This window comes from Lutzomyia longipalpis, chromosome 3 (assembly GCF_024334085.1).
Source record: "Lutzomyia longipalpis isolate SR_M1_2022 chromosome 3, ASM2433408v1".
In the NCBI taxonomy this organism is placed as follows: Eukaryota; Metazoa; Arthropoda; class Insecta; order Diptera; family Psychodidae; genus Lutzomyia; species Lutzomyia longipalpis.
This window is the reverse complement of record NC_074709.1, coordinates 13059106-13084866: the sequence shown is the minus strand read 5'-3', so window position 1 is coordinate 13084866 and position 25761 is coordinate 13059106. Positions and strand designations below refer to the sequence as shown.

Genomic DNA, 25761 nt, shown 5'->3' with positions numbered 1-25761 from the left:
TTGATGGAACCTATATTCAAAGCTAGAAAAATTCCCAGAAGACATTACGATGGCAATAAAGAGAGAAGATTTCCTCAAGTCTTTCTCTGTGTTTATTTTATCTTGTCATTCCATAATGAAAAAAATTCTCTCACGTGTAATTTTTTTTGTTTGTAATATACCATCTTCTTATCTCGTTCTCACATTATTAAATTCTCCACAAATATTTTATTCTCCTTTTTTTCTTTAGCTTCTTGCTCCGTCTAGAGAGAGAGAGTTAAAATGCAGCTTTTTTATACTTCTAAAAAGTTCATTTTTTTGAAACGTTTACACATTAATTTTTTATCTTTCCAGTTTCCACGTAATTGTTTTTTCTTTTAAATTAATATTTTTTAGATTATTTTTTTTTACTTCAATGTATCTGATTCTATTTATATTTTCTTTATAAACAGTAAAAAAACGTGTTTTTTCTCAAGAATTCTTTTTACTTTTCTTCTTCTTTCTTCTCACTAATATATCCCATACAATTTTTTTTCTTAAAGTGTTTATTTTCATTAATATTTTTTTCTGGGTTTCTTTTAATTTGTCTCTATTATATCAATTTTATTATAATAATTATAGTTTTATAATAATTTCATCTCCATAGTAAAATTGTGTGTGTGTTTTTATACTTTTTTATTATTTCCACTAAATAGTTATTTTTAAATCGTAAGATTTTCTTTTTTTCATTATTTTTCTTTTCTTTTTTTATTAAATTAAGTGTTTTTTGTTTAGCACATTAAAGTTAATATTTGTTTTAAAATAATATGTATATAATAATATAATTATTTAAGAGAAATTAAAACATTTTTTGAAAGGGGATTAATTGAAATTGCTATAATGCAATTTTATCTCCTCATTTCTATTATTTCCCCCACTTTTTTATCTACTTGTTTTTTCTTTAATATATATATTTTTATATAATGAATTTTTTTATATCATTAGTGATCCATTTTCCTACTAAATATTTTTTTTTCTGTTCATTCTCCACTTCTTGCCTCGAATATGGTACTCAATTAAATAAAAATTAATCAAATACACTTTATTTCAGTTTTTTTTTTAATTTCATTTTAATTAGAAGCACTTCCACCGCAATTTTTCTGGCTTTTATGTTCATTTATTTTTCTTTTTTTTATGCAAAGGTAATTTTTTTGCTGTTCACAGTGTTTATGTTGTAAAAGAACAAACAAAAAAAGTTCTACAAATGTTTTTAGTTCATAGTTTTTTTTTAATTTTATTTCAAAGGGGTTGTATTAGGAGCATGTAGGTAGGTATTTAATTTATTTTTAATTTCTTCTTTTATTTATTTTTTATCTCATTTGCAAAAGAACTTATTTCGCGTGTTTTTTGGTGATTTCTTTGCTCGTTTTTTACTCAAATTCAATTCATTCTGGAGGGAAAGTTTCTTCTCAAAAATTCTTTCAAAAGATCTCCCCATTTCATCTCTTTTTTTTATTTATTTTTAATAAATTGTTTACATAATACTTGAATTCTCTTTCTACTTTTTTTTTATTCTTTTCAAAAAAAGAAAAAGAATCTTCATTTTCTTCGAATTTCTCTGTCACTGCTATAGAAAGTGTTTGAAAATGAATCTTTCCGCCTATTTCTCTCTCTATCTTCTTGAGATTTCTTCTTTTATTTCTGTTTTTAAAGACCTTTTGTCAGTTCTCTGAAAGTATATAAACTTCTCGTCAATCTTAGCAATATGTTAGCTCAGATTAAAAAAAATGTACAGCGATTTTGGTTTAGAGAAATAAAGAATTATAGATATTCTTCATTTCTTCTTTTGTATCATTTGGATTTTGTGGGAAGTTAAAAGGGAAAATTCCGTGCTATTTTCATGATTTTTCTTCTATCTAACTTCTTCTTCAAATAAAATTTCTTTCATTTAATTTTGAGCCGTCCAGTACGCTTTTCCCTGACTGCTTGACTGTGGACGTTGACCACTGCTGTTTGAATCCTGAAAGCAAGCAAATAAGAAAAAAAAACATTTTCCAACATTTGCCGGATTTTTCTTCTAAAATCTTTTTTCTCTTTCTTTCCTTTTTTTGTTCTAATGTTGAATCGTCCTCTTCCCTTCTCATCTACATTTCTACACAACAAAAAAACATTCACATTCACGCGAATTTTGTAAGAAAATCAAATTAAGGAGATTGACAATAAGAAATAAAAAAAAATACGAAGCTTTCAATGCAAAGAATCATTGCCAAATAATTTTCTAAAGAAAATTCTATATGAATTCTAAAAGGTGGTTCGAAAAGATCGTTCTAAGTTCTAAGCCTCTGCATTTGTTTGAAATAATTTTCTTCCAGAAATTCTCAATACAAAAAAAATTAAATTCATTCAATACCTAGAACTTATCTTCGATGGTTCGTTAAAACAAGTTGCTTTCTCTTCAAATGGTAAAGAGTTAGAATCTCGCAAATTCTTTTCTTGTCCTGAATTTTTCTAATCTCCCTCTAATATTTCTTCTAATCTCTTCAATATAGAATAATTTTCCCCAATCACTCATAAATGATGTAGAAATACATCAAAAGTTGAAGAAAAAAATTAATTTCGATGAATTTTCTTTCTAATTCATAAGTTTTTCTTTAAGAAATTCTAGAAAAATACTGAGCTTAGAATAGGATCCAAAAAAAAATCAGGACACATCAGGGTTAACAAAACAAGTATGTAATGTTTTAATGAGACCTCAAAAAATCATATTTCCTAAGGAGAAGGTCTCTACATTTCTTCACAAAGAGCCTTATGCTTTATCCAACCAATACCTGACTGTTTTTGCGCTTAGATCTCCCCTATCTGATTTAGCAGAATTTATTTCCTTTCAGTACCTATCCTGCTTATCAAACCACCCGATTTGGAAGACTCAAAAGCAAAAAGAAAATAAATCAGGAATACTATATTCTCCTACACTCCACAATGCTGTATCACCTACTAATTCAATTGAATTAAAAAAAAATAAATTTTCCTACAAAAAGCATTTATGCAAAATAACTACGGCAGATTTTAAATAAACTTTTAAAAAAATCTACATTTCAATAAAAATCATGCATCTAATTATTTTTTAAATCATTCTCATTTCTTTTTTTTTGTATCTATCTTCATACGCATAAAATAAATCTCAAACACAATTTGCTGAGAATTAGGAAAAAACTATATATTTGTGATAAAAAAAAGAAAACAAAATAAATAAATTATGAAACAGAGATAAAATACATTTTTTTAAGAAAATCAATTATTCAATTATTAATTTTCTTTACATTTCTTTTTCTCATTTAATTCTTGACACAAAAAAAACTTCCTTTTTTTTACTTTTACAGAATTTTCAAAAAATAAATATTTCTTTTATCAGCAACATCATTCCTTTATTATTAATTATTTCACATGAATTTTTTTCCAACATTTATTCCTCCAACATGTTGCATCATTTTTGTTGTTTATCGAATTTATCTTCTTTTATTTTAATATTTTTTCTTCTCATTAATTTCATATCACATTGAAATTCTCTCCAGCACGTTTCTTTTCATTAATCCTTCACAAGAGAAAATAAAAGGGAACAACACACAGCTCTCAAATAAAAATACCATTGAGTTTTGGCATTGTCGTTGACATGTGATTTAAAAAAATAAATCCTATAAGAAAAATAAATAAGAGAGAAAAAAAAACACAAATAAATCAACGTCCATTGCTGATGAAATAAAAATAAATAATTCTCTCAGACAATTTTTTTCTTCTTCTTCCGAGAGAATACAAAATGAATTGCAAATGAAGATGTTTTTATTATGCATAATATTTATGTATGTATTTATTTAAAAATAGAATGAGAAATTAATTCAATAGGAGATACAAAATATTCACATAATTCATTGATAAAAATATATAGGGGAACGTGGCCCAAATCGGACCGCCGCCCAATTGCGACCGCCCCTTTTTCTCGTAAATGACGAAATATTATAAAATTAGTTTCACTACATTATGAAGATATTATAGTAAGATAATGTTAGCGCCTAAAATAAATTAATTTGGTACACAACAGGACTAATAAAAAATCAAAATTCATTTTCAGCACTTGGCCGACATTTTCTGATTTTAGAAACTAAGTTGATATGAGTTTTTTTCCCACTATTATGTCTCATATTATGCCGCGTTTCTGTAGCTTAGAGGGTCTAGTTTATTACTTGATTTACAATTTTTTGAAAGATTTTAGGTATTTTAAGTAATTAAGTGAAAATGTAGTACATGCAGAATGGTCTAATTGCGACCCCCAAAATGTTTCAATTCGGACCGTCTATTTCCACCATTCACCACGGTAAAGCAGTCGCGCATGCGTGTAGTGGTGTGGAAGTGTCTCTCTCACACAGACCGCGCTGTGTTTTGATTTCGGGAAAATCAATATTTTTTCACGTTTCTTGAAAGTTTTTTCGCAGTGAAAATGTTTCTACAGCCAAAGGGGAGTGCAGTTAGTGTAATTTACGCATTCCTCAGAAGAATTTTCGTGGATTTTCTGGGAATTACGTCAGTGAGTGCGCAATTGTCGGTGTGTGTGAAAGTGTGTGTAGTCACCTCAAGGGCGAAATGTCAAAACAAATGTGGGGAAGAATGAAAATAAATTCTTGATTTTCCGGCTTTTCCGGGTAATTCATGGCAGTTTCCCTATTTATAGTAGTGATAAATGTGATCTACTAGTGAAAAACCCACAAATTACGGCAAAAAAAGGGGGTCGCATTTAGAACACTCGGGGGGTCGCAATTAGAACACCGTGGTGAAAAAGAGCAATTTTAGCAACTTTTTTTAATTCCATTATTACTCAGAACAGGTAAGAGATAGAATGTTTGCATCTATAGAACAAAGTTAGCCTATTAAATGACCTTTCCAATGGTACCAAACTTGGGAAGATTTAATTCATTTTAATATGACTTTTTTCAATCCTTCTGAAACAGAATTTAGGGGGTCGCAATTGGGCCACGTTCCCCTATAAAATAAATAAAAATTGGTGGATGAAGAATTTATTGTGAGAAAAATTCTTTTATTATCTCTTTCTTTCTTTCTTTATCTTGCAATCCTAACAACAACAAAGATGGCAACAATAAAAGAAAACATTCTAAAGGAGTTTATTCATTTTGTAGAGAGTCCTAAAAGAATAAAAATTCCCCAAATTTTTCCTTTTGAAAAACTCGATTTTTCCATTTTTGAGTAAAATTTACCAGTGAGACAATCTTAAGATTTCTTAAGGAAGATTTTAGATTCTTAAGTTTTCTTCAGTAAAAATCAGGATTTCTTGAAAATCTTAAACTCTCCTTAAGAAATCTTAAGAACTCTTAACTTTCGATTAAGAAAACTTCAAGAATCTTAAGGAAACTTAAGTCTTTCTTAAGAAATCTTAAGTCTCTTTAACTAGAATTTTACCTAATGAGTAAAATTTACTAGTCAATCTTAAGTTTTCTTAAGCAAAAGTTGAGAGTTTTTAAGATTTTTTTTTAATTTTCTTAAGATTTCTTAAATTTTTTCCTTAAGTGCTTAAAATTTCTTATAATTTTCTTAAGCGAAAGTTAAGTTTTTGAGATTTTCAAAGATTTTTTTTTAATCTTAAGATTTCCGGAGTTTTCTTTAAAAAAAAAACTCAAGTTTTTTTAAAGTATTTTTAATCGAAAGTTAAGTTTTCCTAATGTATGTTTTTCGATGATTTTCCCGATCATCTTCAGGCATCGAAATTCGTAAAAATCTTCGAAAAACATACATTTAGCCTCGCTTAAGAAAACTTAAGTAATTCTTTAAAAAAAAAAACTTCTAAGATCTTCAATTTTGCTTATAACAAACCTTAAGACATGTTTTAATTTTTTTAAGCTTCTTAATCTTAAGAGGAAATTTTAAGACTGTCTGACTAGTGAATTTCACCCAATGACGTCACTATTTGCATTTTCCAGCCAAATCTTTTCTGTTTTCGCCATGCTGATCCCAGTGCAAAATAATAAGAAATCTCCTTGAAGATTTCTTATTCTTTTACAATCATCCTAAAAAAAAATTGGGCGTTTTTCTTTACATCGACTAAATGATTTTCCCCTCAGAAAAACGAATAAACTCCTTTGACAAAAATAGTAATTTGTAAAATAAAAAAAAACACCCAAACCATAATACTCATGCGAAGATAGAGAGAAAAAATAGGTCAAACCAATCGATAAAATTTTGTGATCAATACCAAAATACGAAGTGTTCAAAAATAAATCAAATCAAAAAGCTATATAATAAGAAAAAAAAAGATTCATTTAATTCTCTTCTGCTCATTCCACTTTAATCCATTTCCTCAATCATCGAAACACAATATAAATAGATTTTCTATTATTTTTTTTTCCTTTAATTTTGATTGTAAATTTTTTTTTTACTTCCATTTTTTTCCACAGAAATTAAAAACAAAAAAAAGTGATATTGATGATTTTTTTTTCTTTTGTAATATTATATAAAGATATAAGATTTTCCCCACACGAAAGAACAGAGAACAACCATCACAGACTCATTTTTTTCTGTTTATTTAATTGTTGTCATATGAGTTGTTGTATCGAGCACCTACCTGATGGATTGGCTGATGCATGTTTAAATTGTGATGGGGTGGCGGAATTGCCGGAATGTACATGCCATACGGTTGAGCTGATGTTGCTCCAGCCGTCTGGGTGCCGGCTAAGTTGAATGGTGGCGGTGTTCCCGAATGGAAAGACTGCTTGTCATAGGACTGAAATATAAATCAAAAAAAAATTGAAAGCTTTCAAACTTCAAGAATAAAATCAATTTAAAGAAAAGAGGATAAAACTCACATTAACTTTACTGAGCGCCACATGACCCTTGCTGTACATTGACGACGAAATATCCGAACCCGTTCCAGCTTGTGGTGGATTATTGACATTCTGCCCCTTGGACTGTTGCCCAACACCCGACCCCGGATAGGCATTCTTGCTGTAATCTTGCGTCGATTGGCTCAATGCATCGTATGCCGTCGATCCGTACGCACTATTGTACGATGGCTTTGCAAATTGACCACCAGATGTGGCGCTTGCCGTTGCCATTTGTTGCTATAAAAAAAAATTATTAATTATTAAATTTTCATTTAAAAAATTTAAAAAAAAAATCTTTAACCTACCGGATACATTCCATATTGGAAACTTCCCGGAACTCCTCCGTAGAAGTAAGCATAAGGAACATTCATCATCGGTCCACCGGATCCCGTTTGCTGTGACATTGTACTGGGCACCTACACACACACAAAGAATTCTCATTAAAAAATCTGATTTAAAAACCTCTTCCAAAGAAAAAAAATCTTTTGACGCTGAAAAGAAATCTCATTGATTTTTTGCACGTACATTACTAACAGGACTAGAATTATTGTCTGTCCTCGTGAACCGTCCGTCTGACATCGTCGAATATGCTGCCACAGAACCTAAATTTGCATCCCTAACTCCAGCACCCAGGCTCGTTGGGGTCTGATAATTGAGGTTGTAATATTCAGGTTGCTACGAAACACATAATATACAAAAAAAAAGTTTAAGAAAAAACTTTTTTGCTCAAAAACCCTTAAAACGCTTTAAAGTTAAGTTAACACCAACGACAGTTTTGTTAATGATAACAGAGTTGATTTGTACCGAGAAGAGAATAAGCAAACAAATAAACAAACAAAGAAAAATCGATTACAAAATATTTATCCGTGCAAAATGTTTAATGATTAACAAACTAAATAGAGTTGTGAGTCATGAAGTTATATTCAAATGAAAAAAAAAAAAAATTATCATAAAATAAAGCAAAGAAAAAAAATATCGAAAGAGAAGAATGTCGAATATGATATGATTCGCAAAAGAAATAAATAAAAATTATACGAAAACGTTGCTGTTTTTCTTTACTAATTTTTGTAAACTAAAAATAAATGTTAATGAAAGAAATCAAGACCTACAAAAGCATGTTTTTCTCTTACTAAAGTAATAAAAAAATATATAAAATTTTTCAAAAAAAATCTATAATTTTATGTCTAAACTGTTCTAAAAACTAAACTACCTAAATGCAAAAAAAAAACAAACATACATATAAATTATATTACATATAAGATAGATATTATTTTTTTAGTTAAACTTCAGTTCTATCTTAATTTAAATAACAAATTGTTTTTTTTTTTTCAATTATGTCCTTAAAGAAAAAAATTGAAAAAATAAGGGCTATGATTTCTATAAATAAGAAATAAAAAAAAAACTTAATAGGTAGGGGAGAGCGGGGCTAATAAAGTCACTTAAGGGTTTAGAAAATGCTCAAAATATCAGATTTCCCAAACAGATAAAGCGAAATGTATGGCTTATTGCTTTAGGAAATTTACTGCCTTACAACTCTTTCTCAGATCATTTTGTTCTATCTAGCTAGAAAATATGATATTTAAGGCTTTTTCCAAACCCTTAAGTGACTTTATTAGCCCCGATCTCCCCTACTAAACTAAATTAATGGATGAACGGCTAGATTTGCAAGTAAACGCATTCAGTAATAATTTTTCAACTTTTAATTGGAAAAAAAATCCAATAATGGGCCTAATTCAGCGACCAAAAAACCCTTGAAATCTTTGAATTTTGTACTAAAATTTCAAGGGTTTCTTGGTCGTTGAATAAGGCCCAATCTTTAAAATAGTTTAAGAAAATCTTAAAATCTTATTCATTAAAAAAATCCAAAATTTATGAAAGTTGGATAATTTTTTTTTGTAAAAAATTGTTTTATTTAATTTCTTTAGTTTAATGTTTTTCATGTTAAATAAACTTTGTTTTATTGATGTTTTTTTGTGTTATTTTAAAAATAATATTCATATTAATCTACTCAGTTAGTTTGTTAGTTAGATGGTTAGTTTTTTTTTATTAACAGAACGCCTAATTATAGGAAAGTAACGATTTCAGGCGTCTCAAAAGCCCTTTATATCGACTGAAATTCAAAAAACTTAGGACTTTGAAGATTTTTAATAATTAGTGATTGATAGTGTAAAAAAAGAGAAAAACATGTATTGTTAGTACTTCCACTTTAGGTATTATTTACATTAAAAGAATTTAAATAAATTATTTTAAATTTAAAAAAAGACATAAATTAAAGCATTTTCCTCAACTCCGATTTCCAATTTTAATCTTAAAAAAAAAACAAAAACAAAGAAGAAAACACAAAAAAAATGTTCTTTTAAGTAACTCACCACATGCGGCATCCTCTGTTGCATCATCTGCAACTCATCGTACGTTGCATAGACGGGTGGCTGGTAGAAGGGCACCCCTGCAGTCTGTATGTACTGGCTGACCATTGGAATATTCGGTATAACACCACTGCTCTTGGCTAAAAAAAAAAAATTTCACACAAAAATTTAGTTTTTCTTTTCGGAAATACAAAAAAGGAAATTAGGATTGAACTCACTTGTTGCACTTGTCACTTTGGTCATTCCCAGTGATGGTGAACTCATACTACTCGTAGTCACGGTAGAATTGCTCACGGCACTCGGTGCACTACTTGAAACTGCGCTGGAAGTAACGCTGCAAAGATCAAGAAAAAAGAAATTTTATTTTTTAAAAGAAAAATCTTCTCTTAAAAACTGACTTTTTTTTTCTTTTAATTTCTCTACATTTTTTTTTGTAAAGTTTTGTAAATAAAACAACAAACAACAAAATTAATAGAAAATTGAATATTACGAGTGTTCTTCTGCAAAGATTATTTTCTTTTGCTTTTTTTTTTACCTTTCAAACGGTGTGCTGATTGTTGTGGCAGCATTCTCTTTCAGCTTCGTACTTGTGAAATTACTGTACTGTGCCGTGGACGTATTTGTACTTCCCGTGTACCTACTGTTAACGCATAATTTCATTTTTCATTTTTTAAATTCTGTTTTTCCTCTCAAATTTTATTTTCTCACAGAGACCCCGTAGAGCAAATTTCTTCAATGGTTTGTTTCTTTTGCTTTTTAATTTTAATTTTTTTAATTGAATAAATAAATAAATAAAATTCGTGAAAAGAAAATGTATCAGGTGTAGGTACCGTGATTTTTTATTACATTACTTTTATTGTGTTTTTGAAGGTGAGAAATGCTTCTTTTTCCACAACTTTGTGTGTAATACGAGAGAGTATTTATGTGTTAATAAGCAATAAAGAGAAAACAGACGTTTTTTTTTAATAAATAATTTATTATGGAATGCAATTAAAGAAAAAGAAAAATTATGGAAAACAAACTTTTCTGCAAGTTTATTCAATTTTGAAATTTTTTTGATAAACTTTTTAATTGAAAAAAAATCAATACCTAGTTTTTTAGAAAAAAAAATTCTTTAACAAAAAATTTGCAAAAATATTTTCATAAAAACTTGTTTTTCAAGAAAAATAAGCAGCAAAAAAGAAAATTCGTCTTATACAATTTTTGTTTTTGCTTCTCTGTTATTTTGGATGAAATTCATTAGTCAAACAGACTTAAGTTTTCTGAAGGAAAACTTAAATTTTCTTAAGTTTTTTTAAAGTTTTCTTAAGATTCTTTGAGTTGTCTTAAGAATTCTTATGAAAACTTAGGTAATTTTTAAGATTCCTTAAGAAAAAAAACTTAAGATCTCATAAGAAAAATTTAGGATTCCTAAGTTTTCTTGAGCAAAACTTAAGATTTCTTCAATAAAGCTAAATTGGGCTAAATGAGCATTGAGCATTGAAAATCGTAAAAATCATTAAACAAACAAATTGCAATTTATTCAATTTAAGAAATCTTTAGTTTCCCTTTAAAAAACTAATAATGGGCTTGATTCAGCGACCAAGAAACCCTTGAAATCTTTGAATTTTGTACTGAAATTTCAAGATTTCAAACGAATTTCAAGGGTTTCTTGGTCGCTGAATAAGGCCCAATATTTAAATTTTCCTAAGAAATTTTAAAGTTTTTTCCCAAGAAATCTTAAGAAAACTTTAGATATTTGAAAAAACTTAAAGAATCTTAAAAAAAAAAAGTCTTCAGTCTTTCTTAAGGAATTTTAGGTCTGTCTGAGTAGTAAATTTCACCCTTTATCTTGTAGAAAAAAAGAGAAATCTAGCAATGAGATCTTTCTGTTTGTTAATCTTGATTATATTTCACAAAAAGGATTATACATAAAAAGCATTTCTTTTGTGGAAAACACACAGGAAAAAAAATCACACAACAGTAATAAAAAAAAGGAAATCAACGTGATTATTAATTGTTTTAATAAAATTAATTTTCTCGTGGTCTTTATGAGAAAAAAAAAGGGTTTTAATTAATTTTTTTTTAAAGAAAAATCTTTTTATTAAACTTACCCCGTTGTATTTCCATACACACTCGGGCTATTTTGATAAGCACTCGGTTGTGATGGAAAGACGGATGACGATTGTGTCACAGGATACTGGCTGGAGAGGTAACCCCCAGTACTGCCGGTCGCACTACTTTTACACAACAAATTGATGGCGCATATTTGGGTTGGTTGGTTGGTTGGTGGAGGGAAGTTTATGGCAACACAACAGAGTCAAAAAAAATAAACAGAGTTGCGAGTCAGTGTGAAAGAGAGAGAGAGAGAAAGAGAGAAAACAGGATGAGAAAAGTCAATTAAGTGGTGGTGGTGCGCCCACATGTTAGCCACACAAACGCACTGGCAGACAACGCACTCCCCTTTTTTTCAATTAAAAAAAAAAAAAGGGGAGTTGGGTTCAACATTAATATCTACTGCTACTCACCTTGCACTATTACCCACGCCAGTACTACCAACGGGGATACTGGACGTGGAGCTGCTGTTCGATGCATTGCCGGAATTATTCACAGCCGACACGTTACTCGCACTATTCTGACTCTGGTACGAGTTCACCGTGTTCTGATTGTACGAACTGTACGAATTCGTGGTCGGTGGATAGCTATTTGTCGATGAAACCTGGGTGCTGGCGTAGTTGGTATTACTGTAGCCACCTTGCCCTGTGCCCGATGCCTGATACGACGTGGGTCCCTTTGATGGCGTATTATTCGTATACGGCACTTGGTATCCCCCACTAGCACCGCTCCCTGCACTATTATTGATCACATTCACACCGCTATTGTTCACTGAGCCCGATGATTGTGACACGGAATTGGCCGTTCTCTGTGTCAAAGAAACCAAAATTTCCTTTAAAATTTCTTTTGAAAGAAAGAAAAAAAGAATATTTTATGTTCTTTTCGAACGTAAAGGATTTGTTTTTCAAGGCTTCCGGTGTTTGTCAGAGGAAATTCCCGTTCACCCAAGGAAAAGCAGCAATTAAAGCCAAAGCTTTCAACCCTAATAGTGGGCCTTCTTCAGTGGTCTTGCTTGTTCTCCTCTCTCAATGTTCCACACACTCATTAGAGTTTTCCGCAGAATTTTCCTTTTAATTATTGTTTTCTTTTTTCCACTCTTTGTTTGTACTTTTGTGTTTGGCGGATATATTCTTTATGAAGAAAAATTAAAAAACAAATACTCACCATCTGTGATGATTGCAATCCCGCCGTGAGAGATTGCTGAGAATTCTTTGATTGATAGTCCGACGAGACATCCCCAGGATTCGATACACCACTCGCAGCTGAATCCAGTGATGTTGTATTGAACTTATCCGTGAGTGTATCAAATGAATCCTCCGTGCCAAAGTCCAAACCACCAAATTGTACATCCAAATAACCAATATTATTCAATGTATCTCCGGGCATTTCAACAGCCGACGATGGGATTTTCGATGGTGGTGGGACCCTTGCGCGTGTCTTACGCACAGCCGGCTGGGACGAAACTGTATCCCCAAAGCTACTATTCGCACCATAAGCCGCAGGATATTGCACTGAGGCCGGCTAAAAAACACGCAAAATTTATTTATTTTTAAAATTTTTTTCTTTCATTTTTTTTAAAGAAAGAAAAATTTATTCTTCGAAAAAAATCATTGTCATAGCATCCATTAACCCCACAACAACTGAATATGTTGCGTGTAATGCAGGAGAAATATTTTACTCTTGCCCAAGCACCGATTAAAAAATTCCATCTCTTTGATGATGGATCTTTTGCCCAGTGCAGGCGTAATAAAGTCAGATATATGAGGTAGATTCTGCTAAATATCTTTTCTTTTCTTTAAAAGATTTTAACTTTTTATTTCTTTCTTTAATCGGGGTATTTAAGGAAAATTATTTTTTCAGTTTTCTTTAACAATCTTTCTGATATGTTTTCTCAGATGTAAAGAATGACGTCATTATTTTGTTTCTTGTTTAATTAAAAGTGTGAAACATTGATCAGCATCGATATTTCTATGTTTCATGCATTTGAAGGGTCGTGAAACAATGGTGACGTCATTTCTTTTATTTTTGGGAAAACATTTGTTTAATTTTTCTTTAAGATTTTGATTCTCAATAAGACATTAATTTGTTTCCCCTATATCGTTGTAAAATAAGTTTTTTTGGCTTTTCTTGAAGCAATGTATTGGGGTCGATTCTGATAAAAATATTTTCTTTTCTTCTTTTAACCACTGAAAAGTTATTTTAAGATTTTGACGGATGGGTGCTTTTAAATCGTTTTATTGTCGTTTTATGAAAGAAAATTGAAGATTGAATTACGTTTATTAATTCTTTCCTCAATTTTCTTTTATAAAACGACAATAAACGATTTAAAGGCACCCATCTGTCAAAATCTTAAAATAACTTTTCAGTGGTTAAAAGAAGAAAAGAAAATATTTTTATCAGAATCGACCCATATATTTTGCTTCAAGAAAAGCTAAAAAAAATCTTATTTCACAATGAAATTAAGAAAAAAATATTTAACGTCTTATTGAGAATCAAATTAAAAAAAAATGATAAATATTTGCCCAAAAATAAAAGAAATGACGTCACCATTGTTTCACGACCCTTCAAATGCATGAAACATAGAAATATTGATGCTGATCAATGTTTCACAATTCTAATTAGACAAGAAACATAATAATGACGTCATTGTTTACATATTTAGGTTTATTTTTTCTTTGTTAGCTGATCCTTTCACGCTCTTGAATGAAAATATGAGAGAAAACAAAGAAATTTGATTTTTTTATCCCTCAAATCTTCCCTCCTCAATTGAATTTTTCAATCAATTAATCAAGTAATTAATCAGTTAAAATCTTTTTCTTATCAAACATTGGCAAAAAAACAATGAAAATAAAAATTTAAAAAATAAATCTTTACCTGATATGAATTGACATTTGCCGTTTGACTGGAATTCTGCGACGAGAGAGAATTGAAGTATTGAGATTGTTCAGCCGACAAGGTGGATGAATTCATTTGGGGCATATCGAGTGCCTGACGAATTTGCGCCGCTGCTGTCCCCAATTCCGGATACTGCACTGTATTGTTGTTATTAATTACCGCCGTACCCGCAACAACAGCTGCTGTCGTTGTACTGGACACAACTGTTCCACCTGCAAATTGTTGCACACCCACCACCAAATCATCTGCATGCGCCGATGGGGGATTGAGAATTTGCTGCTCCAATCCCGGTGGTGCCGCCAATTCACTCGTTGCCGACATTGACGGCTGAGACGACGCACTCGGCGTGAATACTTTGCTATCGGCCAATGAGCCAGTGTACTCCTCATTGTCCCAGTCTCCCCAGGTGTCTGCCAAACACACAAACGCAAATCTTATCAATTTCAAAAAAAAGTCTTCTTTATCACACATTATTAATCTATCTATCAAAATACTTCAATTAATCCAAATATTTTGTTTTTTTGTTGTTGTTGTTATTTCTTTCACTAAACCCCACAAAAATCAATTTTTTGCGTATAAAGCATAAAAGAAATAATTTTATTTTTAATTTAGCCTTCACAGATTAAAAAATTTCATCTAATTTTTGATGAATCTTTTGCCCATTGTGATGGCGAAATGAGTTTTTTCTTAAGAAAAATAATTTAAAAAAATTCAACTCACCATCAGCCTTAACTTCGGTGGTGTTGGCCTGACTATTGTCCCATAAGTCAACAGTCTCGAGATTATCCGGCTGACGTGAGAAGCCCCGTCCCTGGTCCCGGGACCCCGTACCACGTCCAAGTCGCCCAACACGTCCACCGCGTGAGCCACCATAGCCACCACGCCCATTGCCGCTGCGTCCCCCACGACCGGGACGCCATCCGTCGCCCCCTTTCATATCTGCAGCATTCCGTTCATTCTCACGTGCCTCCCTGCCGCGCCACCCGCGACTATCCGACCCCATACGACTCCCACGCATCCCGCCACGGCTGCGTGAGCGCTCCTTATCCGACACACCACCACCGCCACCTTGACCCCCAGCACGGGTATTTGGTGTACTATTCGCATCCCAATCCCCATCCTGACCGTCATTGTTATTATTGGTGGACAACGTGCGATTCTTCGACTTCTTCTTGGACGTCTTCTCAAACGCATCCTCCGTGAGGGTTTCCAGAAGGAAGATTACAGCCCTATCGAGGTCATTGTCACACTCATAGAGAGCATAACAGACATCCTCCTCGGAGCGCTGAGTTGTTTCCATGATGCTTGCAACCTTCTCCTGCATCTTTGCATCCTCCACACCACCGCCCTTGATGTCCGTTATCTGAGCAATCCGTATCTGTTCAGCAGTCGGCTGTACACCACAAAACGTTAAATTACATTATAAGTTAAGCGATCCCTTCTTCAGTCTCAACTTTCTCAAGAACGTCAAACTTATTCAGTCTTAACTTGATATTGAGCTTAATTAACAAGGACCAACAAAAGCGCAAGGAATGCACCTATTCACCCCATTTAGAAGAAATAACCTTAAAAACACAAATAACCCATTTTCCAGATAAATTCCCTCACAGAGTGTTCTTCTATAGAAAAAACATCAACACTCTCATTTGAAGGTTTTGCGCTATTTCTTTTCACTTTTGTTTATACTTTTTTTCTTTCTTTTTTTTCTTACAAACGCAGACTAAGGCCATTTTTCTCCACCTGATTACAAATAAAACGCTCCGCGCTGGCTTATTTAGAGCAAACAATAGACATTACTATAAATTCGAAATTAGCTCATGTTGGCAATCTTTTTGGCAGAAGTGGCGCATTAAATGCCAAAAAAGAAAAATTATTAAGATGCTAACAAAGTTTTTTTTGTCCTGTCCTTAAGTTGATTGTTAAGATAATTAAACTAATTACAAAACAGAATGTAAAAAAAAGATAAAAAGAAAACTAAATTAATTTTAAATGACAATTTAGCATTACGTAAATTGAGGTGTTTTGGTTTAGTTTTTGTGGAGAAAATTAAATTTAAAGGTTGGAACTTAAAGTTCTTTAAAGTTTAGTTTAGTTTCTTTAAAGTTTAAAAAACTTTTATTTTAATTAAAAAGTACCTAATTAAGAATTTTTTTTAAATGTTTTTCATAACTGAATTAAGGAATATAGTAGGTTAGTCGTTACGGTTTTAGTTAATAACTTGGTTAGTCTTAATACAGAAAGAAGTGGTTTAGATTGCCTACTAGTTAGATTTTTTACCGTTTATAGATCCATTGTTTTCTAATATTACTTTCCTATCAAAAATCCTTCCCTATTCTATGATTTTTTTTTAATTGAAAACATTTTTTTAATGAATTCTTTTTAGAGAAATTTCAACGAAAAATGAATTTTTGTAAAATCTTGAGTTTTTCTAACAGTGTTTAATTTATGTCCTTAAAAGCGAATTAATTGTCAATGAGCAGAGTTATTAAAGAATTTTTAAGGTTCAGTTCTATAAAAGCCGTACCTAAAGTTTAAGATGTTTTAGAATTATTCAGAATAGTAATTTTCAATGGTTAATCCTAAAATCGTAAAAACCTTATTAAAAATAATCCGTAAAAAAATGTTTTTTTTTGCTTTAAAAATTGTAAACTTGTTACAATAAAAATGTTTAATCACATAAATCTGAACCTTTTTTTTAAATTTTTTAAAAATATTTTTCAAAACATTTAATTAAATAAAATAATTTTTTTCTAGTCTCTGACATGACTCAAATTTGGTTTTTAGTAATCTGATAATCTTCCTCTTTTACTCTCAAAATAAATTTAGTTCGTTGTTAAATCGAAAATAAACAAAGTCAAAGAATTAAATTTTTTTATTTTTTCAATAAAAAACCATTGCAAGCCCTAAAACAGAAAGTTTCCATTGAATTCATCCAAAAAGAAAAATATTCAAACCTTCTCTTTTTAAAAATTAGAAAATTTCTCTTTTCACTTCATTTTTCATTTCACTTTTAGTTTAATTATATTTTCAGTAGATTATTCTTGCAATCTTCTGGCTAAATTGCATTTTGGTCAATATAAATATTTGTCTGGGTAAATCCCACTGATAACTTATTCCTCAGCAGCAGCAGTAAATGCTCGTCATTGGGTTTTTCCGCAAATATAATAAATTTGAAAAATAAAAAAAAAACTTTCATTTGGGGCACTTTTCTCCCCGGAAATGCATTTTGCCGTGCAATTAATTATATTTTTTTTCCTCTATTTTATGTGGTGCATAAATTGCGCTTCAATGGAAATTGATAAAAAAATAGGAGGGAGGTGTAGGTATTTTCTCTCTCTCTCTCTTTTCTCTTCTCTTTCCTTCTCTTGTGGTAATCAAGAGAGAAATCTCAAAAGGGGTGCTCTTATCGGTTATTTTTGAGCTTTGGTCATTTAGTAGAGAAGCTAGTAGCTGACGTGTATGACGGAAGCAAATCAGCAAGATGCCGACAAGGGCAAGAGAGAGAGAGAGAAAGAGATTAGAGGCAAATGCGGGGAATGTAGTATATGTAGTAAGAACTGATAAGGAATCTCCTGAGTTCCGTGGAAGTGTGTCATCGTCTTACCTTTGCATGTGGCTTCTCCTTCTCTGTCTTTGCATGGTCTGTTTTCTTGTTGGTATTCCCATCATTTCCACCGCTCGAGGCTGGATTTCCGCCCTTCTTGGCTTTGGGGCCTCCGCCGCCGCCTCCTGAACGATTCTGTGTGCTCATCGCTATATACACTGTATATATTTACAAGTAGCTGCTGCAACGAGATCACCCAGAAAAGAGACACAAATTACAAATCACAGATCCCACCATTGTCTGGCTCATTGAATTTTATAATGAAAAAAAAAAGAAAAGAAATTTCTCCAGATGAGAGATTTTTCCCATTGCAGTGAAAATGCCACGAATATTATTTTTTTGAGGGGGCACCACAAGGCAATGAGGGAGCGCCCATGTAGTTGGAGGGACAAGAGGGTGTGCTGAGGCGCACGGAGGACAATGACATGAATCAACCGGAAGACGCGCGCGAACGCCACAGATTAATCAGAGCTGATGGGGGCCGAGGGAATCGATTGTGGGCTGTGTGCGAATTGACGAAGGAAATCGATGCGAAGGTCTTCATTTTGATTTTTCCACCGAGATTACGCGCCCGCAAGGCCATTCGCCCCGCGACGGCAAGTCCGCGCCTTGTACCCGCCGCGACTCTCCTCACACAGTCAGGAAGAGTCGGGGCACACAAAGGCCGCGAAATTTATGCATTTTCCCCCCACATTCACCCCCATAGCGCCCCCCATGCCCCATCCACGGTACTCCTCCCTGTCGCAGCGTACGAATTAGTTAGCAGGGAGGCATCGCGGGGGCTCACAAGTGGGTGAAAAAGCGCAAAAATATCCGAGGAGACCATGTGCCAAATAAAATTACAGACGCCATTTCTCTTTCGAGTGAAAATCTGTGACGGCACCGTCGCCCAGACGCGTCACACTTTTCTGCCTCAGCGCACCCCCACGGGTCCCCATTTCCACCACATTCCACTACCCATGAGGCTCCCGCATAGCCCCAGCCTACATTTCACCGTGTCCGGGCACTTTTTTTCACAGAAAATTCCAATTTTATCTCAAGTGTATCTACCTGCTTCACTCAATGTGTCACGTGAGGGGTATTTCACTGAAACTTGATTCACAAACAGCCCCCAATTTTGCGCACACTGATTCCACGGTTTTTACTGTGATTCTCAAGAATTTGACATTGATTCTGAGTCTTGTGGAGTTTTGAATCTCAAATGATTCGCTTTGATCCCGCTTTTTTTGCCGGGAAGAAGGGAATTTCACTGAATTTCCTCTAAATTTTCTTGTTTATTTTTTTTTCTTTGTCGGAAAATGAAAAAGAATCATGGAAATTATATTTATTTCAATTCGTCGGAATTTTATTCCTTCAAGAAAATTGAAAAATCATTATTTATGAATAAAAGATTTTCTTTTAAAAATTGTTTTTGTTTTATTTTTGCAGAAAGATTATTTTCTTACAAAAAACAATGCAAACTTTTGAGAAAAAAAATTATTTTATGAATTAAACTAAATTCTAAATTAAGAATCAGAATCTAAATTTTGAATGACATGCCCCTTGGAACTTCTTTTCAGAAAGTGAAAATAGTCGTTTCGTCACAAAAATAACTTTTTGTGAATTTTTCACATACTTCTCAAGTTAATTCTCCATGAAATAAGAAGTGAATTATCCCTAATTAATAACTTATTAAATATTTCAAATATCTACGAAGTTTTCTAAACATAAACTAAACGAATTTCTAAGTGTTTGTTTTCACTGCAAAAGTTTTCTTTGTAATTCGGGGAATTCTGTTAAAAGAAAAGCTTGACAATGTCTTTTAGTCCAATGCACCTGGCCAGTGGAACGGGAAAGTTCTTCCAGAGGTCCGCAAAGACAATTAGATTGGCACGATATGGTTGCGCAAATAGACCATTCTTCCACATTGTTGTTATGGAGGTTAGAAAATGATCTACTTGCCGGAAATTCGGTTTTTCTCACACAATTTTTCCCTTTGCAGCGCCGGAAGAATCAACATCAACCACCAATTGAGCAAGTTGGCACGTACGACCCCATCCCGAATCAATTCAATCAACAACTCATCTCATTGAATGTTGAACGAATACGACATTGGATTGGGAGTGGAGCTCATGTTTCAGAACCTGTGGCTGAACTCCTTGGGCTCTCCGGACTCACTCCCATTCATCCACGAAGCTACATCACAGCATGGCGAAATAGGAAGGCCCTCGTAGAAGCTGCTGCTGCGAAGAAGGCAGAAGAGAGTCCAAAAGAATAAACGGAAATGCTTTCAACGAAAGAAAAATTAATCCGGAAGTAGTTAAGTAGGAATAAATTTCTATCAATTTTATTTTCTAGAGTCTCTTAAACCATCAATATTTTTGTCTTTATCTGCTCAAACACAATTGTATAATTCATCTGCAAGGCTCACGCGGGCATAATATACTTTGATAACAATGTATTATATGCACCAAAAAGGCAACAATCTTTGACAAAAATTCATTATTTATACCCAAAAATATTTTTGTGCTTAAGCATTGGCCATTGAGAGGTGAAGGGATTTGGGGTCAGGAAGATGGGAAAAAATTCGTGGGAGTAACGTATCAATTTTAATAACAATCCAACCATAGTGTTGGATATTTCGATAAAAGATTTTTTTCTTCATGAATAATTCATTCATGTTGCAATAATTAGTCGGTGGTTGCTGAGTTTTCAATCTTTCTTGCTATTGATGATGTCTCCAGCCATCTTTTTGGCCTTCTCTGCAATCTTATCGATAGCTGCATCGGCTTCTGTGTGAAAAAAAGTGAGAGAGAAAAAATTAACAAAAAAAATGTGAAAAAGAGAATAAATAAAAATATTCACCTCCTGTGTGCTTGAGGAAGAACGGCCTGATAAATCTGTGATACAGGAAAACAGATCCATTCTGCTCAATGGGCGCCATACACCAAATAAGGAAGATACACTGCAAAAAAACGCACCAAGTTACATTTTTTTGCCTTCAGGGACACGCATAATAGCCGCGCACTGACTCACCTTCAAGAGCCAGTAGAAGGGAATAAAGTTGGTGAGGAAGCCAGAGAAGAATTCAGCAGTGGAGAGAACAGCATAGATGACCCAATAAGTGAGCCATTTTGTGTCATCAACCTTCGTGGACGACTCGATGGCCTTCATGGAGATGTAGGCTGGGTAGATGATACCAACAACATTGCACAGCAACTGGGCGGCCCAACCAAACATCAAGTACAGCGCAAAGAGACCAACGGCTCCTGCAAAGAGTGCAAGAAATAAAAATAGCACAAAGCACTGGCTAAAAAATTTCCCATTTTCTTTCTTTTTCAAGTACCGATTGCAACTTTTTGCGAATTATCTTGTAGTAGATTGATAACAAAATCCATCTTCTTTCCGGGCGCACTGAGAGAAATTGAAAGACCAAGAAAAAAGGAGGAGAGAAAGGTTTAAAAAAAGTAGTTTAAACTGAGAGAAGGAGACGCGTTTCAAGTTGAAGGTTCCAACAGAGCTGCTGCACAAACACACATTTTTCCCCAACTGCGGTTGTACTGTGAGAAAAACGCACACACACTTTATTCTTAGAAGATTCACAAGAAAATTAGAGATTTCTCGCATGCAAAATCCGAGAGAAAGAGTGAGCCACCTATTGTTCTCTTCTGCGGAAACTAACTAAAAGAAAAAAAATTATTAAGAAAGTAATCTCCTGCCAATGACCACAAAGGTAACTAAACTAATGATCAACACACAATATTGTGTAAATGCTCTCTCCCCCAAAAGAGACACCTATTCGGGTTCCACGTCGCCACAAACCCGTATACTGATAAGACTGATAGGAATCTTTGTTGGAGTTGTCTGTATATGAGTTTATGAAGAGAGACTGACTTGGGGGGCAATTAATTCCAACAACCAACTCTTTTACTAACATTGCATTAGGTACATTTTTTATCGCTTCGCACCAGTCGCCAATTAACTGTGTCAGTTGTTGTTGGAATTTCCCCGTTTTTCCGCAATGATCGCGTGAAAAGCCACCAGAAGAATATTTAAAAGACAAATTGAATATTTATTTTATTTATTCTTTAGTTTGCGATCGATCAGTGATCATATATCGATCATTAGATCACTTTTCTTACTCAATCTTTACTAAAAAGTTAACTAATTTTGTTTTATTTTATGTGTTTTGGTGATCATGGTGTGAAGAATAGGACAAGAAGCATAGGAAAAGAATAAAAAATAATACAGAATAATAAACTTCTTTAATCGAAGCTTCTCAAAATGAATAATGTAGTGATATATAGGGGAACGTGGCCCAATTGCGACCCCCTAAATTCTGTTTCAGAAGGATTGAAAAAAGTCATATTAAAATGAATTAAATCTTTCCAAGTTTGGTACCATTGGAAAGGTTATTTAATAGGCTAACTTTGTTCTATAGATGCAAACATTCTAACTCTTACCTGTTCTGAGTAATAGTCGAACTAAAAAAAGGTGCTAAAATTGCACTTTTTCACCACGGTGTTCTAATTGCGACCCCCTTTTTTGCCGTAATTTGTTGGTTTTTCACTAGTAGGTCACTTTTATCACTACTATAAATAGGAAAACTGCCATGAAATACACGGAAAAGCCGGAAAATCAAGAATTTATTTTCAATTTTCCCCACATTTGTTTTGACATTTCGCCCTTGAGGTGACTACACACACTTTCACACACACCGACAATTGCGCACTCACTAATGTAATTCGCAGAAAATCCACGAAAATTCTTCTGAGGAATGCGTAAATTACACTAACTGCACTCCCCTTTGGCTTTAGGAACATTTTCACTGCGAAAAAACTTTCAATAAACGTGAAAAAATATTGATTTTCCTGAAATCAAAACACATCGCGGTCTGTGTGAGAAAGACACTTCCACACCACACACGCATGCGCGGCTGCTTTACCGTGGTGAATGGTGGAAATAGACGGTCCGAATTGAAACATTTTGGGGGTCGCAATTAGACCATTCTGCATGTATTACATTTTCACTTAATTACTTAAAATACCTAAAATCTTTCAAAAAATTGTAAATCAAGTAATAAACTAGACCCTCTAAGCTACAGAAACGCGGCATAATATGAGACATAATAGTGGGAAAAAAAACTCATATCAACTTAGTTTCTAAAATCAGAAAATGTCGACCAAGTGCTGAAAATGAATTTTGATTTTTAATTTGCCCTGTTGTGTACCAAATTAATTTATTTTAGGCGCTAACATTACCTTACTATAATATCTTCATAATGTAGTGAAACTAATTTTATAATATTTCGTCATTTACGAGAAAAAGGGGAGGTCGCAATTAGGCGGTGGTCCGAATTGGGCCACGTTCCCCTACAAAAAAAAATTGAAAATAAAATCATCGGGCTAAAAGTTTTTTTTTTTGTTATTTTGCTTAATCACAATAGAAAAATTTCCATTTGCGTGATTTCAATTTATATGGACTATATAATATTTTTAAAGCGCGGAGAAAAATTGAGAGAAGCAAAATAAGCATGATACAGCTGTATTTCAAAATTTTAGGTAGGTATAATAAAATTAAGAGAAAGGTGCGAATTATATAATTATTTCCGCAAATTATAGGTATTATTTGATTAATCTCTCTGTTTGTGGCTAAGTGGATAGAGTGTTGGCTCTGTGATCGAATGGACGTCGGTTCAAATCTCGAACCAAATCATTTTCTTTTACTCCTAATTAATTAAATTTATAGAGATAGTTTTTCTTTTGAAAAGGTTTCTCAGGTTTTTCAAAGTTGATCAAACTAATATTTATTGAGAGAATTCCCTTTTTATTTCAAAACTAAGAAGCTTTTTGACAGTAGGAAAAGAAGAATAAAACCAACTGTCAAAATCTTATAAGACTTTCATATAAAATACCAAAAATAACGAATTGTAAAAGAAGAAAAGATTTGTAGTAGAATTGGGCTCTTAATTAAATAAAGTTTCAAGTGAATTTTTATAAAATTAAGTTTTTTTTAAAGAAATTTCAATTTAATTTTCTTCTTGTTTTAAAATGTCTTAAATTTCCATAAAGGAATCTGAAAAAGGGATATTTTTATTTTTATTTTTTAAATAATTTTAATGAGTAAAATTGTACACAAAGTCCTAGAAGTTCTTTCTCTATTTTGGCACATAAGATAACGCCTTCCTTTTTCAATGCATTGATCGGAGGTTCGTATCTCAGAAGAGACGTATTTTTTTTCCAATAAGAATTTCTACAAGAACAATTTTTTTTATCTTATTCCATTGCAAAACTTATTATTTCTTATGCATAAAAAATTCACACACAAAAATCTGATCCACTCATTACATTTTTTTTTGCTTTTATTGAACAATTTTGTATGTTGAACTTTGCACCTCCTAATATACCTTCAATTAACATTGAATTGCTAAATGGAATTTTTTGTTGTTGAATTCCTCAAACATGGAAGTGAAAAAGATTAAAGTAAAATTGAAGAATCTCAATGAAAAGACCAGAAAAAAAAGATTTTCGTTGAAAAAGAAAAATCCTAGAAGTTGATGTCCTGTACCAAGACGTCCGGTTACTTGAAAAGCATTTTAAATCTTTTATTTTTTCGTGCATTTTGTTGGCTTTTCGTGGCTCCATGCACGGTGATAAGATCGATAAGATTAACGTGGAAGAAAGTCGCACCTTCTCTGAATTATTCGACGTGGAAATTTGAGGAAGAATCTATTGCAAAAATTGATGAATAAGACCCACATTGAGCTGAAGGAAGACAGCTCACAAATCTCCATTTGATGCCGCATCAATGCGTTAAAAATAGGTGGAATTATTCTAATTATATATCCCTCGTGCAAGCCGGTCAGGCATTTTTTTGTCATTCTCTCTAAGCAGCAAGAGGAGGTGCTTCTGTAAAAAGGGGCGCCATGCCCTGAGGGGCAAATTCGCACGGATAAATTGCAAAATCATTGAATTGATGACGAATATGTTGTGCAATTTGCCGTCTTGTCCGGGGATTTGTAAAGCGACAATGATAACCTTGAAGCGGCAACGTCACGCACGCAGGTGAGAATGTATTTGAGAAGCCTCCAAGAACCCTGAATCTTCCAAGAAATTCCCCACGACAAGAGGAGAAAAAAAAGGCGCGGAGGACGCCACCCGAAGAACTTTTCCTTTGTCAAGGATGCAGAGCATAAAACATAAAAGAGAAGCTCACCGTAAAAAATATAGAGACGTGGTACGCCGCTTTTTGTCTCTGCCATCGTCAAAAAATGCGTCCATGGCTTGGAATCATCATAGAGGGCTTTGCTGATGTTCTCCTTCACTTCCATCACCTTTGCGGACATTTTTGCACGCCCTTTCACTGATTTTTTTCACAAAAGAAAAATTTTTATAATTGAAACTTCCACCGAAAAACCGATGCGCTTAGTTTTTGATGCAGAATAATATCGATATGATCGGTAGTGTAATAAAAAAATCGATTCTTCAATGTTCATGATGGATTTTATTTTTCCGATTTTTTCAAATAAATTTCAATGATGAAAACAATGACAAATACTTTTCTTTTTGGTTGCAGAAAAGGTACTCAACATAAAAATTTCTTCTTAAAAATCAGCGTTGAAACATTGGCGTGAATGTTTCATAAGTATAAACAGTTTAGAAACACAAAAGTGACGTCATTCATTGCGTTTAATATCCTTTGTCAACCTTTCTCAATTCATTGAGAAATCTTTTAAAGGATTTCTTATTATTCTTATCACATTTAAGGTGTGGATATCACAGCTGGGCCAGCTGGGGCATCCTTGGCAACATAAAATGTAATGGATGAACCATAATAGACATTTCTGGAACATCTCTGCATAACGGAAATTGATTATCACGGATAGAAAATTTTACTCACGGATAGAATTTTTTTTCTCACGGATAGAAATTTTTTTCTCACGGATAGAAAATTTTTCTCACGGATAGAATTTTTTTTTTTC

General features: G+C 32.8%; 3 protein-coding genes across 27 annotated transcripts; 1 reads left to right on the top strand and 2 right to left on the bottom strand.

The window, feature by feature from the left end:
- Positions 1 to 69: 69 nt before the first annotated feature.
- LOC129793158 (protein lingerer) lies at positions 70 to 18947 on the bottom strand. Of its 21 annotated transcripts, none has more exons than XM_055832880.1 (15): positions 18852 to 18946; positions 17802 to 17982; positions 14918 to 15590; positions 14177 to 14607; positions 12467 to 12823; positions 11716 to 12110; positions 11302 to 11427; positions 9744 to 9848; positions 9427 to 9542; positions 9212 to 9348; positions 7368 to 7517; positions 7148 to 7258; positions 6825 to 7079; positions 6584 to 6742; positions 70 to 1978 (listed from the first exon to the last, which is right to left on the bottom strand). In XM_055832880.1, the coding sequence occupies exons 2-15, from the start codon at positions 17946 to 17948 to the stop codon at positions 1907 to 1909; spliced, it is 3234 nt and encodes a 1077-aa protein (XP_055688855.1). In that variant the 5' UTR covers positions 17949 to 17982; positions 18852 to 18946; the 3' UTR covers positions 70 to 1906. The 21 variants fall into 21 exon arrangements, with proteins under 21 accessions (XP_055688855.1, XP_055688865.1, XP_055688866.1 ...); XM_055832890.1 differs by having other exon boundaries at positions 9744 to 9845; XM_055832891.1 differs by having other exon boundaries at positions 9744 to 9845; positions 11302 to 11424.
- Positions 18948 to 19315: 368 nt separating this feature from the next.
- Positions 19316 to 21050, top strand: LOC129793254 (probable 28S ribosomal protein S16, mitochondrial). Of its 2 annotated transcripts, XM_055833086.1 has the most exons (3): positions 19349 to 19721; positions 19783 to 20104; positions 20786 to 21050. In XM_055833086.1, exons 1-2 carry the CDS (start codon positions 19596 to 19598, stop codon positions 20056 to 20058), a joined length of 402 nt encoding a protein of 133 aa, XP_055689061.1. In that variant the 5' UTR covers positions 19349 to 19595; the 3' UTR covers positions 20059 to 20104; positions 20786 to 21050. The 2 variants fall into 2 exon arrangements, with proteins under 2 accessions (XP_055689059.1, XP_055689061.1); XM_055833084.1 differs by lacking the exon at positions 20786 to 21050 and having other exon boundaries at positions 19316 to 19721; positions 19783 to 20130.
- LOC129793244 (receptor expression-enhancing protein 5-like) lies at positions 20112 to 25253 on the bottom strand. Of its 4 annotated transcripts, XM_055833075.1 has the most exons (5): positions 21539 to 21659; positions 21127 to 21461; positions 20817 to 21049; positions 20646 to 20745; positions 20112 to 20572 (listed from the first exon to the last, which is right to left on the bottom strand). In XM_055833075.1, the coding sequence occupies exons 2-5, from the start codon at positions 21176 to 21178 to the stop codon at positions 20493 to 20495; spliced, it is 465 nt and encodes a 154-aa protein (XP_055689050.1). In that variant the 5' UTR covers positions 21179 to 21461; positions 21539 to 21659; the 3' UTR covers positions 20112 to 20492. The 4 variants fall into 4 exon arrangements, with proteins under 4 accessions (XP_055689050.1, XP_055689046.1, XP_055689047.1 ...); XM_055833071.1 differs by lacking the exons at positions 21127 to 21461; positions 21539 to 21659 and adding an exon at positions 24996 to 25253; XM_055833072.1 differs by lacking the exons at positions 21127 to 21461; positions 21539 to 21659 and adding an exon at positions 24996 to 25234 and having other exon boundaries at positions 20112 to 20569.
- Between the last annotated feature and the right edge of the window lie 508 nt (positions 25254 to 25761).